The sequence below is a fragment of the Condylura cristata genome, unplaced genomic scaffold (genome assembly GCF_000260355.1).
Source record: "Condylura cristata isolate star-nosed mole 26May11 unplaced genomic scaffold, ConCri1.0 scaffold00017, whole genome shotgun sequence".
Classification (NCBI taxonomy): domain Eukaryota; kingdom Metazoa; phylum Chordata; class Mammalia; order Eulipotyphla; family Talpidae; genus Condylura; species Condylura cristata.
In genome coordinates this window covers 31,679,374-31,692,959 of record NW_004567118.1, presented here as the reverse complement: position 1 = coordinate 31,692,959, position 13,586 = coordinate 31,679,374, and the positions used below count along the sequence as shown (strand labels likewise).

At 47.3% G+C, this 13,586-nt stretch overlaps 1 protein-coding gene across 1 annotated transcript in view; it reads left to right on the top strand.

Moving 5' to 3' along the window:
* LOC101628392 (neuferricin) overlaps positions 1-8,962 on the top strand; it is an 11,958-nt gene extending 2,996 nt beyond the window's left edge. Inside the window, exons 2-4 of the mRNA XM_004685120.2 lie at positions 639-779; positions 4,115-4,301; positions 7,900-8,962. Of these exons, the coding sequence (XP_004685177.1) occupies positions 639-779; positions 4,115-4,301; positions 7,900-8,116 (545 nt within the window). The 3' untranslated portion in view covers positions 8,117-8,962. The remainder of the gene's footprint in view (positions 1-638; positions 780-4,114; positions 4,302-7,899) is intronic.
* Positions 8,963-13,586: the final 4,624 nt, after the last annotated feature.

Sequence of the window (13,586 nt, the reverse complement as noted above, 5' to 3'; positions counted from 1 at the left end):
CTGCTCCCCTCAGCAGTGTACTTCGTCAATCTGCCTGTTCTGCTCCCCACTCTGTCTCTGGTGAATCCTCTCACCCTCCGCATCTCTGGCCCGTACCCCAGTTCTGTACAAATAAATAAATAAATCTTTAAAAAAAATTATAACCCTCAGTGACTCTTTGGATGTGAGGGATAAAGATGTCAAGAACTACATTTCTGGATGGAAAGACCATTGATATTTAAAAGAGAAGGGAATGCTAGAATAGATTGCTGTGGGTGGTGCTAACTATTAGTTCAGTTCAGGAAGGCATTCTGATGTCTATGAGATCTCTAGGTGATGCTGAGTAGATAGTGCATATACAGTCTGGAGCTAAAGAGAAATCTCAGTGAAAGATACAAACTGGCAGTCTGTACCATAGTTGATACTAAAAATCATGGGAGTTGATGAAATTGTCAAATGGAGAGTATGAATGGAAAGAATATTATCAATAAATGCGGAAGGTGTGTGTCCAGGATCCAGAATTGTCTAGCACAGAGGAGGGATTATCTTTGTTTGGGGATAGAGTGTGGGTTTTCAGGAAATGTTTCTCAGAAAATAGATCCTTGAGCTCTACAATGTTGCTGGTTTACAACTTAATCCATTGGCAATGTCTCCTGCAGGCCGAGATGCTTCCAGAGCATTTGTGACTGGTGACTACTCTGAAGGAGGCCTTGTGGATGATGTTTCTGGCTTGTCATTTTCTGAGATGCTGACACTTCAAAACTGGATTTCATTCTATGAAAAAAATTATGAATTTGTTGGTAGGTATTCTGCAGGTTATTTCTTCAGTGTTTTATCTAGTTGTCTTGAATTTTCTTTTAAGAGGCAAGAGTTCTTTGGGGGTTTGGACTAAGGTTAAAATCTGAAAAATAGCCAAGGATTTTTTACCTTAAACTCTGGCTATTTAGAGTGGCAGTGAGTCCCAGGAGGAAATGGCTGGGACACTTGTGTCCTCTCACTCTTAACCTTGGGAGAGGATTGCCTGGCCATTTTTTTTGGCCTGTGTTGCCTCCAAAGTCAAGGTTTTCCTGTATTAGCCTTGAATAACCAGCTTCACGAAAGCAGCTTCACTTTCTTACTGAGTTCTAAGCATCTGGCTTAGCACACAGGAAAGCTTGAAGCCTAAGTTTGTGCATCGTTTTGACAAAAACCCTATCATTTTTTTTTTCTTTGAGGAGAAAAACATTATCCTGTATCCAGCCTGAGAATGGTCTCCCAAGTGGAAGTAGTGCTAATTAAGCATTTATTAAAGCCAGTGGGATAGAGCACTGCACTTCCTTCTTACTGGAGATATGAGGGAACTGACAAACTAACTTTTTTTTTTTTTTAAAATTTTTTATTCATACAGAACTGGGGTACAGGCCAGAGATGCGGAGGGTGAGAGGATTCACCAGAGACAGAGTGGGGAGCAGAATAGGCAGATCGACGAAGTACACTGCTGAGGGGAGCAGCGGGCGGGTCAGGAGAGGTCTGCCACGCCATGTGGTCACCTCCGGGGCAGGCGGGAATCGAACTCATGCGGAAGCGGCTTTAGATTCTCAGTGCTGTGCTTTAACCCGCTGCGCCACCAGGGAGGGCCCAAACTAACTTTTTAAAGGTTTATTTATTTATGCTTACAAGAACTGTGGTATAGACCAGAGGTGTGTGGGGTGAGAGGACCCACCAGAGACAGAGTGGAGAGCAGAATAGGCAGATTGCCTGAAATATACTGCTGCCACCTCCCTGGCTGGCTGGGAATTGAATTCATGCTGCAGTGGCTGTGGATTGCTTACTAGTGCTGTGCTTTAACCGTTGGGCCACCAGGGAGGGCCCCTGAACTAACTTTTTAAATGGGAAGACACTGAATAGTATCCTAGGAAGTATTAGACCGTAAACACTAGATGGCTTCACACACACTGGACACTGGGATGACTGTGCCCCTTTTCCCCTCTTTCTCCACCTTACCTCACTCTGGAACCCTACTTTGATACCACTAACTTCTTGAGGGGCATCAGTATCATTTAACCATTGAAACAGGCCAAAATTAGAAGACTTTTCTTTGTCCCTAATGCCCATACATGTCTGTTCCTGTCATTACCTTGGGCTACCTTTTCTGAGGTCCTAAACATTTTTACTAACTTCTCTGCTCTCTCCACATATAACCAGGGCCTTTCTTTCATAGCATCTAACATGCTGTTTACAGTCTTCTCCCTCTACACCCCTGTTGTTGGCTGTCATCTGCCCAAGCTGTAGCATACCCTCCAATGTTTTTACCCAGTCCACCCCAGGTCATTTCCAAGATCACACTGTGTCAGTCGTTGAAGCAGCTGACAGCTCACCATCTGCCCTTCAGAAGTCTTGGTTCTCCCTTTTCCCATGAGCTTGAAACCAAAGTTGAGATATTACTGAGTTAATAAGAACACACAAAAGAGTAAGAATGGAATCCTGTGAGTGTACCAAGGATATCAGACCAAACATGTCATACTGATATTTGGGGAGCATACTGATGTGTTTGATGAGAGGTGTAAACTAGTCTTGCTTGAACAGTGTAAATGTGCTTGTGAGTGTGTCGGGGGTGGTGGGAGATATGGTCAGAAATGCTTCAGAAGGGTTGTCGTTAAAGCCAGCACATACTTGAATGTCTCCTATAGACAAGATCTGGTTCTGGTTCTCTTGGAAACCATGGGTGAGTTTAGTAGCGTTCCTGTGCTTGGTCAGCATGTTCTGGGTAAGAAGAGGTGGCTGTGTTGGGCTCTTTCAGGACATCAGAGTCCCTCAAGACATATCAAAGGATGACGGTCTCTTCTGTGGGTGTACACTGAAGTGGCGACAACCAGGATGCCATCTTGGCAGCCACGTGGGCAGGCTGCCAACTTTCAGGGAAAATAAAATGTTGTTTGTTATGTTCTAGAGAGAGCATTTGTTTGGGGCCCCAGCCAGTGGTGGCTACTATTCTAATTATACAGCTTCTAGAATCATATTCCTGTTGCCTCTACTACTATCATCCTATTTTTTGGGTGATACATCTGAAACTCACAAAGACAGGCTTGCCACCTTGCAAGATAGAGATTTCCATGGTAGACTGTCTGGGACTAGATTCTAGAACCCTTCATTTAGTCTGACAAGAATTTAAATCAAAAGTGACATATTAGAACAGTCAGGATAGGGAACTGGCCTTGAGAGGGTGCACTGAATCCTGGATGCACTATATATAAGTGCCACCTGGAATCAGTTCTCAGGCCCTGAGTTGGACCCCCTGACTCGGGCACTGCTACCCCAGTCTCCTACTCTGGCAAACCTTCTAGAAGTGTTTTTTTCTGTGTCTCCTGTCCTGTGGCAGGTGCTGCCTATGAAGGCCACTTGCTCCTTGTCTTGGAGATGAAAGTCCCTGCACCTAAGAACTGAGCTGTCTTTCGCTCTGGCCTATAAGTTCATGGACCACTTGTGGGCTACTGCCATAACTTTGGATTTTAAGTAAAGCCAATTTCCACTCTGTCTGCTAAAGGACAAAGAGAAGAGTAGAGGAAGCACTTCAACTTGGGGCCAGACCCACTTCCTAGGTTCATAGACATCCCCAAGTTATTTAATCTCCTAGTCTCTCTCCTATGAATATGGAACTTAATTTCTCTCTTGTAGGGTTGTTAGGAGGATTAGGAAAATGTTGGTAAGGTGCTAGCATAGTATCTGACAATGAGTAAGTGCCCAATAATTTAGTTATATAGAATAAAATAATTCAGTGATAGGAAGACCATTACTCAGTATTCATGCAAGCATTTATTGACTACCTACTGTGTACCCCCAAGCACTTTGGAGCATCAGCAAATGAATCGCACATGGTTACACTCTTCAGGGATCTAATATTGAAAAGAAAGATTTTGTCATTTCTGTGCTAGAAAACTACAACTAGGACAGGGATGCTTCTATTTAGTGTCCTGTGAGATATCATGAGATGTCCATGTCCTTCCAGTTTGAGTTATTAATCAGCACCCAGCAGGCTCCTGGAGAACACTGAAGTCAGAACTCCAGGAGCCTGATCCTTATTCCAGCTGTGTAAGAAGTGAATCTGGTCATGTGTCCCTCCCACTGTTACTCTGACATCAGCTTTCTTGTCACCTAGGGAAGGTGATAGGAAGGTTCTATGGCGAGGATGGACTGCCTACCACTGAACTGGCCCAGGTAGAGGCCATGATCACCCAAGGCTTGGAAGCAAATAAACAGGAACTGAAAGTAAAGAAGAAGTTTCCGCCCTGTAATGTGGAGTGGAGTTCAACCAGGGGCAGCCGGTTCTGGTGTTCCCAAAATAGGTAACAGCCTTTCCTTCTGCTCCTCTCTGCCTTTCTCCCAAAACCAATTTCTAGGTCAGTCCAGCTTCTTACTCAGTGAAGCCATAGACTGTTAACTGAGGGGAACATTTTCAAAATATATCTTCTTTGGGATAGTGATTCTCGACCTTGGTGTACTGTATGTCAGATCCTTCTGGGGAATCTTAAAAATTACTCATGGTGGAACCTCACTTCAATTATATGAGAACATTAGGGTCAAGACCTGTATTTGCTTTTGTTGTTTGTTTTACTATTCACAACACTTTACTTGTACTTTGTGCATAGAAAAATGCAAATCCAAGAGTGCCAAGCAGTAGCGGCAGGCACCCTGCACAACAGCAAGAGGAGGCTAGCAAGATTTCCATTCTGAAGTTTGTGCTAGTGATCATTGGGCTTGCATCGCTGAGTTTCTGTTGTCGAGCTGAGAGAGAAAGCAATGTTCAAAAATATTTAACAGAACTGTGAATGCTATAGACAGGAGTCTCCATAGCAAAGTGTCTTTGTGCTGCGTGGTTTCTTTGTATACTTTCCAGTGTTTGTTTATCTGCGCCTTGCATGCAGGGCCTGCCAGGCGAAGATGAGTCAAGTAGAGTCTGTCTACCATAAACCAGGAAAGTAATATTGCAGATGTTGCTGCTGAAGGTTTGATTCCATCTTTGCTGACGTCAATTTTTTTGTAATTAAATTTATTTTTTACATCGTGTTCGTTTACTTTGTACAGTAGTCAGTTTCTCCTCTCAGGTGTAGTCTCCATAGTTCTCCCACCACCATAGATAGCCCCAAGACCCCTCACCAGAGTAGATGATAGAGAATGCTAACTCACTTTTTGCTGTTTGCTAGATGTGAGAAACATGAAGGTTTTCTGTCCTTGTTATATTTGCAAAATTAGTCTTTGATGGGTACTTTGATGGGTCTTCTAGTGACACCTTCAAAGTCTAGGCTGGAGTGTGACCTTGGCAGGAGGAGACTGCTCAGTGGTGGCCTGTGGTCTTGCGCTGATGTGAGGGTGATGGGCGGCACAGGTGGGCGCTTTCAGTCTGCTGGTGACTAGCATGCTGATGCTTTCTCTGAGTAGGGCAATTCGATGAAGTCGTATTACATGTCAGCGGGGGCCTTATAGACCCTAAAGAACCAGAGACAGCTTCAGTGGTTCTGTGGTAACTTCCAGAAGTGGCATGACTGGTTGCTGGTGAGCACTGCAGCTTCAGAGGGAAGAGAGCAATTCAGTTTGATGATGTTCCGTGCTGCAGTCCAGCTTATTTATAGGGATAAAGTAAAAGACTGTTCTTCCTTCATTTCTTGGTAAAGAATTATATTTTTTCAGTCAAAACATACTATATATATATCTTTTTTTTTTAACAGAGACATGGCAATATAGGAGTTTAATAATAACATGTGTGCCTCCTGTGTACATGGGAGAGACCCAGCATGTCTGAGGCACTCTTGGACAGCTTTTCCTTTTCTTTTTTTTTTTCCAAATTCTCTCAAGACACTGCTAAAGACACTCTGGCCTGGGAATAGGAACGCACTACTACTAGTTCCTGCTCTTTTTGGCTTGTTCTTTCTGATCAGCAACGGAGTTTTGACCTGCTCCACTTCCGACCTGGGCTGGTTCACCCTCCTTAGGCAACCCGGTGGTCTCCCGCTCCCGGGAGGTCACCATACTGATGCCGATGGGCATAGCACACTACGGCCCGGAACTCCTGGGCTCAAGCGATCGTCCAGCCTCAGCCTCCCGAGTAGCTGGGACTACAGGCACACGCCCGGCTGGCCTGTTCATTCTGCTTCCTACTTGTCAGCACAAATCATTCTTGCCACAGGAGATGGGATGGAGAGAGGTATTTGCAGTGACTACCCGAGTGCTGTCTTAAAACTGTAAATGCTGTGTCATCTCAAGATGAACAGGCTAGAGAGATAAATCCTTTCCTTTTAAGAATGAAGGTGAACCAGATTCGAATAGATGCGGCAGGGATTATTCCAGGTTAATGCAGGAAAGTTGGAGAGAAAAATACATTTTTTTCTCCTTTAATCATCCACTCAGCCTGAACTCATACATGATGTGAATCTCTCAAATCTCTTTAGCTCTGCTAAGGGAAAAACTAAAGGCAGCCACTGGACAAGCCTGTTCACTCCCCTTACTCCCACTGCCAGGGGCCTCACAGCCAGAGTCCAGCTCATTTAGGAGAGGCAGTGCAGTGCTGCCCCTAGCTGCAGACAGGGCCACCGCCCTGAATGCTGAGCGGCACAGACCCACCCTCTTGTGGCGAGGGCCGTCCCTAGTTGCCCTTTGGGAGCCTGATCCCTTGTGTGGGCAACAGTAAACTGCACAAACGACAGCCCTCTCCAGGCCCACCCGCTGCAGCCACCACACACCTTGCTCCCACGGCACAGAATGGAAAATTCTTTTCTCTCCTAGCCCTAAGTGTTAAAGAGACAGATTTTCCAGTGTCATCCTGCCTCCAGAAAGAGGGGGGCTTTGAGAACCTGGCCAGCCCACTGCAGAACGGAGATGGGCCTTTGGCACATAAGTCTGCATGCAGGTGGCCGCAGATGGCGTGGTCCTCCAAGGGGGCGGGCCCAGATGCCTTTGTCCACTTAGATTCTTGACTTTGCCCCGCTGAAGAATCTGTCTCATTTTTCCTCGCCCACAGCCCACACCGGTCTGCGTAATCATCACCTTCTTGCCTTCGTGACTGAGTTGCTTAGGCTCTGCCCTTCACAACTCTCCCACCCAGAAGTGCTGGCCTTGTCCTTATGCTTCAGCCTCAGTGCTTGTTTCTGCTCCCATGTGTGCGTCTTCTGTTGGACTGGGAGGACTGAGTCCTGAGGCAGGGGCTGGGTGTGGAGCAAGTCACACTGCTGATGGGATGGCTGGCTGGAAGGGGGGAGGTGGGCATCCTAGCGCCCTGTCAGCTTGAGCGAGCTACAAGTGAGGTGGTTCTGACTGGGCAGCAGACTGCTCTGGCCTGCTGGCATGTGAACCTACATGGGGCTCAGTCTCTGGTGGGCATCAAGAAGCTCATTTTCCTTTTGCAAGGCTTCTGAATCCATGGGAATTTGAATTCAGTCCACTAAGAGTCAGGTCCCTCAGCCCAGGATAGGAGGTTGCCTCATACTATGTTGGGCCACGACTTGATCCTCTAACTCTGAAGCATGGCAACTTCAAGGGCTGAGCCTGTCCCAGACTAACTACAACCTATGGCAAGGCCTCCCAGAGGATGCTGACCCATCAGGTCCTGGGCTGGTGCCTCACCTGGGTGCCCCACCTGAGTGCCCCTGGAGGCAGCAGGGGAGGGAGAGGAGACTTGGATGCAGGCAGTGCGAGTAAGTTCACAGGGAGGAAACCTGCTACCACAAAGTGAGGCTGCACCTTAAAAGGCACAGGGCAGCGGCAGGGGACTCAGGGGAAGGGCACTGGACTCTCCCCCAGAAGTGGGAGTGGAGTGTTAGGAGAGAACATAAGACCACCATCTTGGAAGAATGCGCAAGTGGAATGATCTGTACTTCTCACAAAGTCTGACGCAATGCTCCTTCTGCCTCCTTTGTGCTTTAAAGAAGTTCTCTTTCCTTCTCTCTTTAGCGGAGGTGTGAGCAGAGACTGGATTGGTGTCCCCAGGAAGCTGTATAAGCCAGGTACCAAGGAGTCCCACTGCGTGTGTGTGAAGACAACTGGGCCCCCTAGTGACGGGAAACCGGACAGCCCTACACACAGAAATCGTGGGGACTTGGACCACCCCAACCTGGGGGAATATGCGGGCTGCCCACCCCAAGCCCCCACATGTTTCCTTCCACTCTAAGCTGGCGCCCTGCTTGCTGATGCACGCAGAGAACCCTGCCTAAAACCCTGGCAGGCCCTTGACTCGTGCCCTGGGATGGCTCCTGACCTAAAACAAGAGAACCGGGAAGGACATTGGCCACACTACAAATGTGACTTGGACCTCCTTATTGTGGGCTCCCTGTTCTAATGAGTAAGGCCAGGACTTAGCGCTCTGACAGTTTTTTGCCACTTCCCCCTCAATTTACTTTGGCCAGTTTTTGCCATTTCCCCCCTAGATACGCTCACCAGCCTCCTTCCAAGCCCTCACAAGTATGTCCAACGGAAAATTACCTAAGATAAAAGGGCTTCCTTCCCATGGACTCCCAGGCTGTCTGGATCCACTGGGGTCTGGGTCCTGCCTGTAACTGATTCCCAAGCCTGCCAGGACACCAGGGACACTAGCAACAAGGAACCACATTATTCCTTTAGCCCAGAAACAAGCAGACATGCAGAAAGCCATGCGAATAAAGTGTTCACGTAACAGTGTCCGGGTTCCCCACGGCTGTATTTGTGCCCCTGACTTAGTACCTTTCTCAGATGGAACAGCCCCATCCTAAGGCCAGTTTGAACTTACAGCCAAAGCGACACTGAGTTGATTGAGCTTGGCTGATACAATGAGAGGTGACAGTAACCGAGATAGGTGAATTCTGGAAATGGAAAGGCTTTTACCTATATGGATGCAGAAAGCCACGTGCCTCTGAGTGAAGCAACAGTATAAGCCCATGACGCTGCTTCTTGTTGGAACACCTGGAATCCCTGCGACGTGTTTTCACAGGGAGAAGTCTACATTTTCATTAAAAAGTAGTTTCACAGCTCTAACATGGTAAACTGGCTGGCTCAGTCTCGAAGTTTGGGCAAGGTAGCAAATGTCAACAGCCTTGCCAGTGGCAGGGCTGGCAACTTTTGAAGTGGGGCGTACGTCCAAGGTCATCTGTAGACTGTAGTTGACAAATACCGTACCCCGTACTCCCTTGGACCTTAAATAAATGGGGGCCAGGAGACCTTCCAGACAAGGGGGTGTAGACTGGCACCATTACAGGTTCATGGCTCCTCCACTGAGCTGGCATATTTTCCTCCTCTTTGGCCCTCCACTCTACTCTCTCACCCTTCCTCCTCTCTCACAGTTAATCTCACAGTGTAGCTTTTCAGATCCACTGACTGGAAATGAAGGCTGTCCACTCCCACTGGCAGTCATGGCTCTGACCCTGTGGCCACAGCTGTTTCTTAAACGTGTACTCTGCTCTGGACTCCTCTTGCCTCCCAGGATCTTCCTCTCCTGCCTTTGCTGTACTTTCAGCCTCTTCCTGCTTGCTGGCTTTTTCCCCTAAGTACACGTTAAACAGTTCACTTTTCCTCTCCTCAATGCGTCTTCTGGAGCACCGTATCTTCTTTCTGTCAGTTAAACTTTATTTCAGTCAGCTCGCCTGTTCTGCCCCTCACTGTCTCTGGTGAACCCTCTCAACTCCAGCTCCTCTGGCCTACACCCCAGCTCTTGTGTGCATAGATCTTTAAAAAGAAAAGGCTGCATGCAGTCTTTCCTCCTCACTCCCCATTCACTGCACAGTGCAGTTGCCTGGGTTCTGCCCTTCTCAGCTAAACAGGATAAATTGCATGTTGGCAAATCCCATGGGCACATTATTTTTTAAAGAATAAAATACCTCTGGGTATCGGCCAGAGGTGCAGGGGATGAGAGGATTCATCAGAGTGGGGAGCAGAATAGCAGATGGACTGGAACATACTACAGAGGGGAGCTGAGGGTGAGACAGGTCTGCTGTGCCATATGGGTCAGCTCCCTGGCCAGGCATCAAGCTTGTGCTGCAGTGGCTGCGGACAGCTTCACAGTGCTGTGTTTTAACCCGTTGCACCACCAGGGAGAGCCCTCAAATTCTCAGTTACCTGGACTTAGTCACATTTGAGGCTTCCATGAAACCTTTTCTTGACTTTCTGATTTCCCACTTCTCCCTTGGGACATTTCTTCTCAGCTTCCTCTCCCTATAAACTGCTTCCCACTGGTGCTGGCTTCTACTTCACCTGCCACTTTGACAGCCAAACTTGGAGACCGTCCAGGTGACTTTCCTAAGCCACTTCAGACTCCACATTTCTGGCATTGTCTTCATCTTCTTCCTCCTTGTTCTTTGAGTTCCCCCAGTGATAATTACACCATCTGTAATCTTTCACTCCCAAGAAAGAATCCTGAAACTACCCACAACTCCTTCCTCTTCGTGTCCCCTCCTGCCAACCAGTCCCCATGACTGGCAATTCTACCTGCTCACTTTCTTCTCCTCACCTCTCTTACCTTGCCCCAGTACCTGTCCTGCAGCAGAGGCTGTCATTTCATATCCAACTACTGCACATTACCTTTGTTGATGATCTGTACATTCTCTATCTAAACCTCCTCAGTGGTGCCTCATACCTGAAAGGATCAAGTGCTGTTCTTCAGTCTTTGGGCACACAAGACATTTCTTTGGCCCATCTCCTCTTTGTATGTTTCCCACCACCTCTGTAGACATGCACTGTGCCGGTCTGGAATGATACTTCTTCCTGTTTGTACACATATCTTTTCAAACCTCATTTCAGTCAGCACCTCTTGGGAGGCTTCTGTAGCCAGTGATGACACCATTCTCATTCAGATGCATTTCTCCTAGGTTCCCACAGCACTACTCACTTCTAAAATAATCATGTATCAGTGTCAGAAACCGTAAGTTTCTTACATTGAACTGCAAACTGTGACTTTGTACCCTACCCCCAAAGGGCCAGAAGTGGCAGTTTCAGAGCTTTTAGCTCTAAATTTGGAGATGAGGCCCAAAGAACTTATTAAGGTGACCGAAGCAGTAAGCCGAGCCTAGAACTCAGGTTTCTATCCTCAATCAGTGCAATTTCCACTCCCAATGAGGTTTAAGTAGGGCCAGATCTTAAGCTGAAATCAGGTTCTGAGCTCCACAGAACACTGGAGCTCAGTGCCTGAGGCTGTGTCCCTGCTGATGGAAGCAGCCCTCACCTCCAGGCTAACTGGGAGTTAGTGCTGCCATTCCAGTCTTTTCTTCCTCATTCAACAAATAGTTACAAAGCACCTACAAGCCCCCTGGGGCAGGGGTAGGAGAGTAAAGTAAGGCTTCTGACCTCAAGAGGAGGTCGTAAGATGGCCAAGGAAGCGTATCTGGAGGCCATCCTTGTTCTAAGAATGCAGGGAAAGTCTAAAAATCAGACTCAGGAATGTTCAGACCCTTCCGAAACTAAGGTATAGAAGCGAGAGCCCCTCAGTCACCTGTCCACCTGAGCACAGGGTGCCTGAGCTGAGACTACGGGCACATTCCAGCAGGCTGCCGTGGTTTCTGGCTCAGTGAGAATTCATTTCATTTTTGATACTTACTCCTTATGTTAAGAGTACTGTCTTCCTCAGTGCCCAGGCAGGGGATGAATCTTCAAAGGATTCAGCAATGGTTACATTGTCATTTATTGGCCTAAAGGGCTCAGCCATGAGAAGCTCATGGTTACTGGAGAAGTGCCTCTCCTTTCTCCAGTAGAGGTGGCCCTGGGGAAAAACATGGAGGAAGCCACAGAAAGCTCAGCTTGAATAATGGAGAAGAAACGTTAATTTATTGGGCAAGCAGGCTGGATGGGAAATTGTATTGTTACAGGCTGACGCCAAATCTATTACAGGACAGGGAGAGAGGAACCCCTGAAGCCCCAAACCTGCCTGCTCTAAGTGGGTTCTGCCATCTGCCGCATCAAGACAAAACATATAAAACTTTAATGAAAAGGGACTTTAATACAGTGAGTATACAATACAGAAGACAAAGAATGTAAAGTCTAAATCAAACACCTGAAGTTACCCATCAATCCAAAAGGGATTGGTCTAAAGCAAGGCCTGAAAGCTGCCACAAGACTAAAGCACCTTCTGGCCGGGACCCATGGAAAAGGGTCAGAAATGGCCAGACAAATCTGGGAGGAAAAGAGCAAAATCAAAATCAGTATAAACACTGCCATAGTCACCTCCCTACAGGTCTCTCACCCACATCTGCCTTAACCAGTCCAGGGCCAAGAAACAAGCATGGTTTCTTCATCACATGCTTGCTGCTCCATGTGGCTTCCTCAGGTTCCTAGCTCTCCATCCAGCTTTCTTCTCTTCTCTCCTTTTTCTCTGCTCAGCTCCACCCTCCCTCTGGGTGGGGCAGGGAACCTGGAACTTCCCCTTTTCCTAGGGACCACCCTGTTACAATATGTTTTCACTAGCCTCTGTGCCTTTTTTGAGAGGGACCCATTTTATGGTCCAGAAAGAGGGACAAGAAAATAGCTACTACCACAGCTTCTGATGGTGACCATAGCCATCACAGGAGCTGAATTTTCTACTCACTTCTGCTCTCTCTGCTATGCTAATGAGCAGTGTCAAAACAGGCTGACTAGCTGCCCTCTGACAAGAAAAAGAAAATGGTAATTCTGCCTTTTTTAAAAAAAGATTTACTCATTTATGCATGAAGAACTGGGGTACAAGCTGGAGGGGCAGGAGGTAAAAGGATTCACCTGGGGCAGAGTGGGGAGCAGAATAGGACGAGTGACTGAAATACGCTGCAGAAGGGAGCAGCAGGTGGCTCAGGAGAGGTCTGCAGCGCCATGTGGGTCAGCTCCCCGACTGGGAAGCTGCAGTGAGCTTCATGGTGCTGCACTTTAACCTGTTGCACCACCAGGGAGGGCCCTGTCTTTTTTAATTTTTCAATAAATTTTATTTTTCTATTGCTAATTTTGGCAACTGAAACATCAGCATTTTGGGATTCTAGCTTTCTATTAAAACACAGAAGTAAGTGTCAAGTCCAGGGTTTTCCATACCGTAGCATGACTGTGTAACAGTGGGAGTCAGACCATTGTCCCTATCCCTTGCTATCTTAGCTCTAGGACAAGTGGCTAAAGCCCATGGACAGCTGGGCTGTCTGTCCAGAACTCTGCAGTGACAACGCTGGGCTGACGCCCCACCTGAGAGCATTCCCTGTGGCCAGGGCACTATACACTGGCCCATCAGTACTCACTGGAGGGGACGCTTCATGTGCACATGGATGTGGACTTGCATGAGGGTAAGAACATATTGTGATCGCCGTCCTCAAGGCAACTCTGTAAGCTGGGGAGGACCATGGTCACTTATATGCCATAGATACAGAAATAGTGAAACTAAGGCACAGGAATTGTGGAACTTGCCCAACAGCTTTGGTCAGTGACCACTGAACTAAATTCAGTGCTGTCCCCTGGTTGGGCGAAATATGTGGGAGCTGCTGTGTAACCGACTCCTGTTTGCATTCATGCATTATGACCAGTGTTCATCTCAAAGTTGGCTACTAGGGCTACTGGAATTGTGTGGAAGCACTTAACAGTGCCTGTCCATTGTGTGAGGAAAGCCACTAGAAAAAAAATCACATTAGCTGGCTTGATCCTGGGGTAAACAAAATTGGAAGACAAATAAA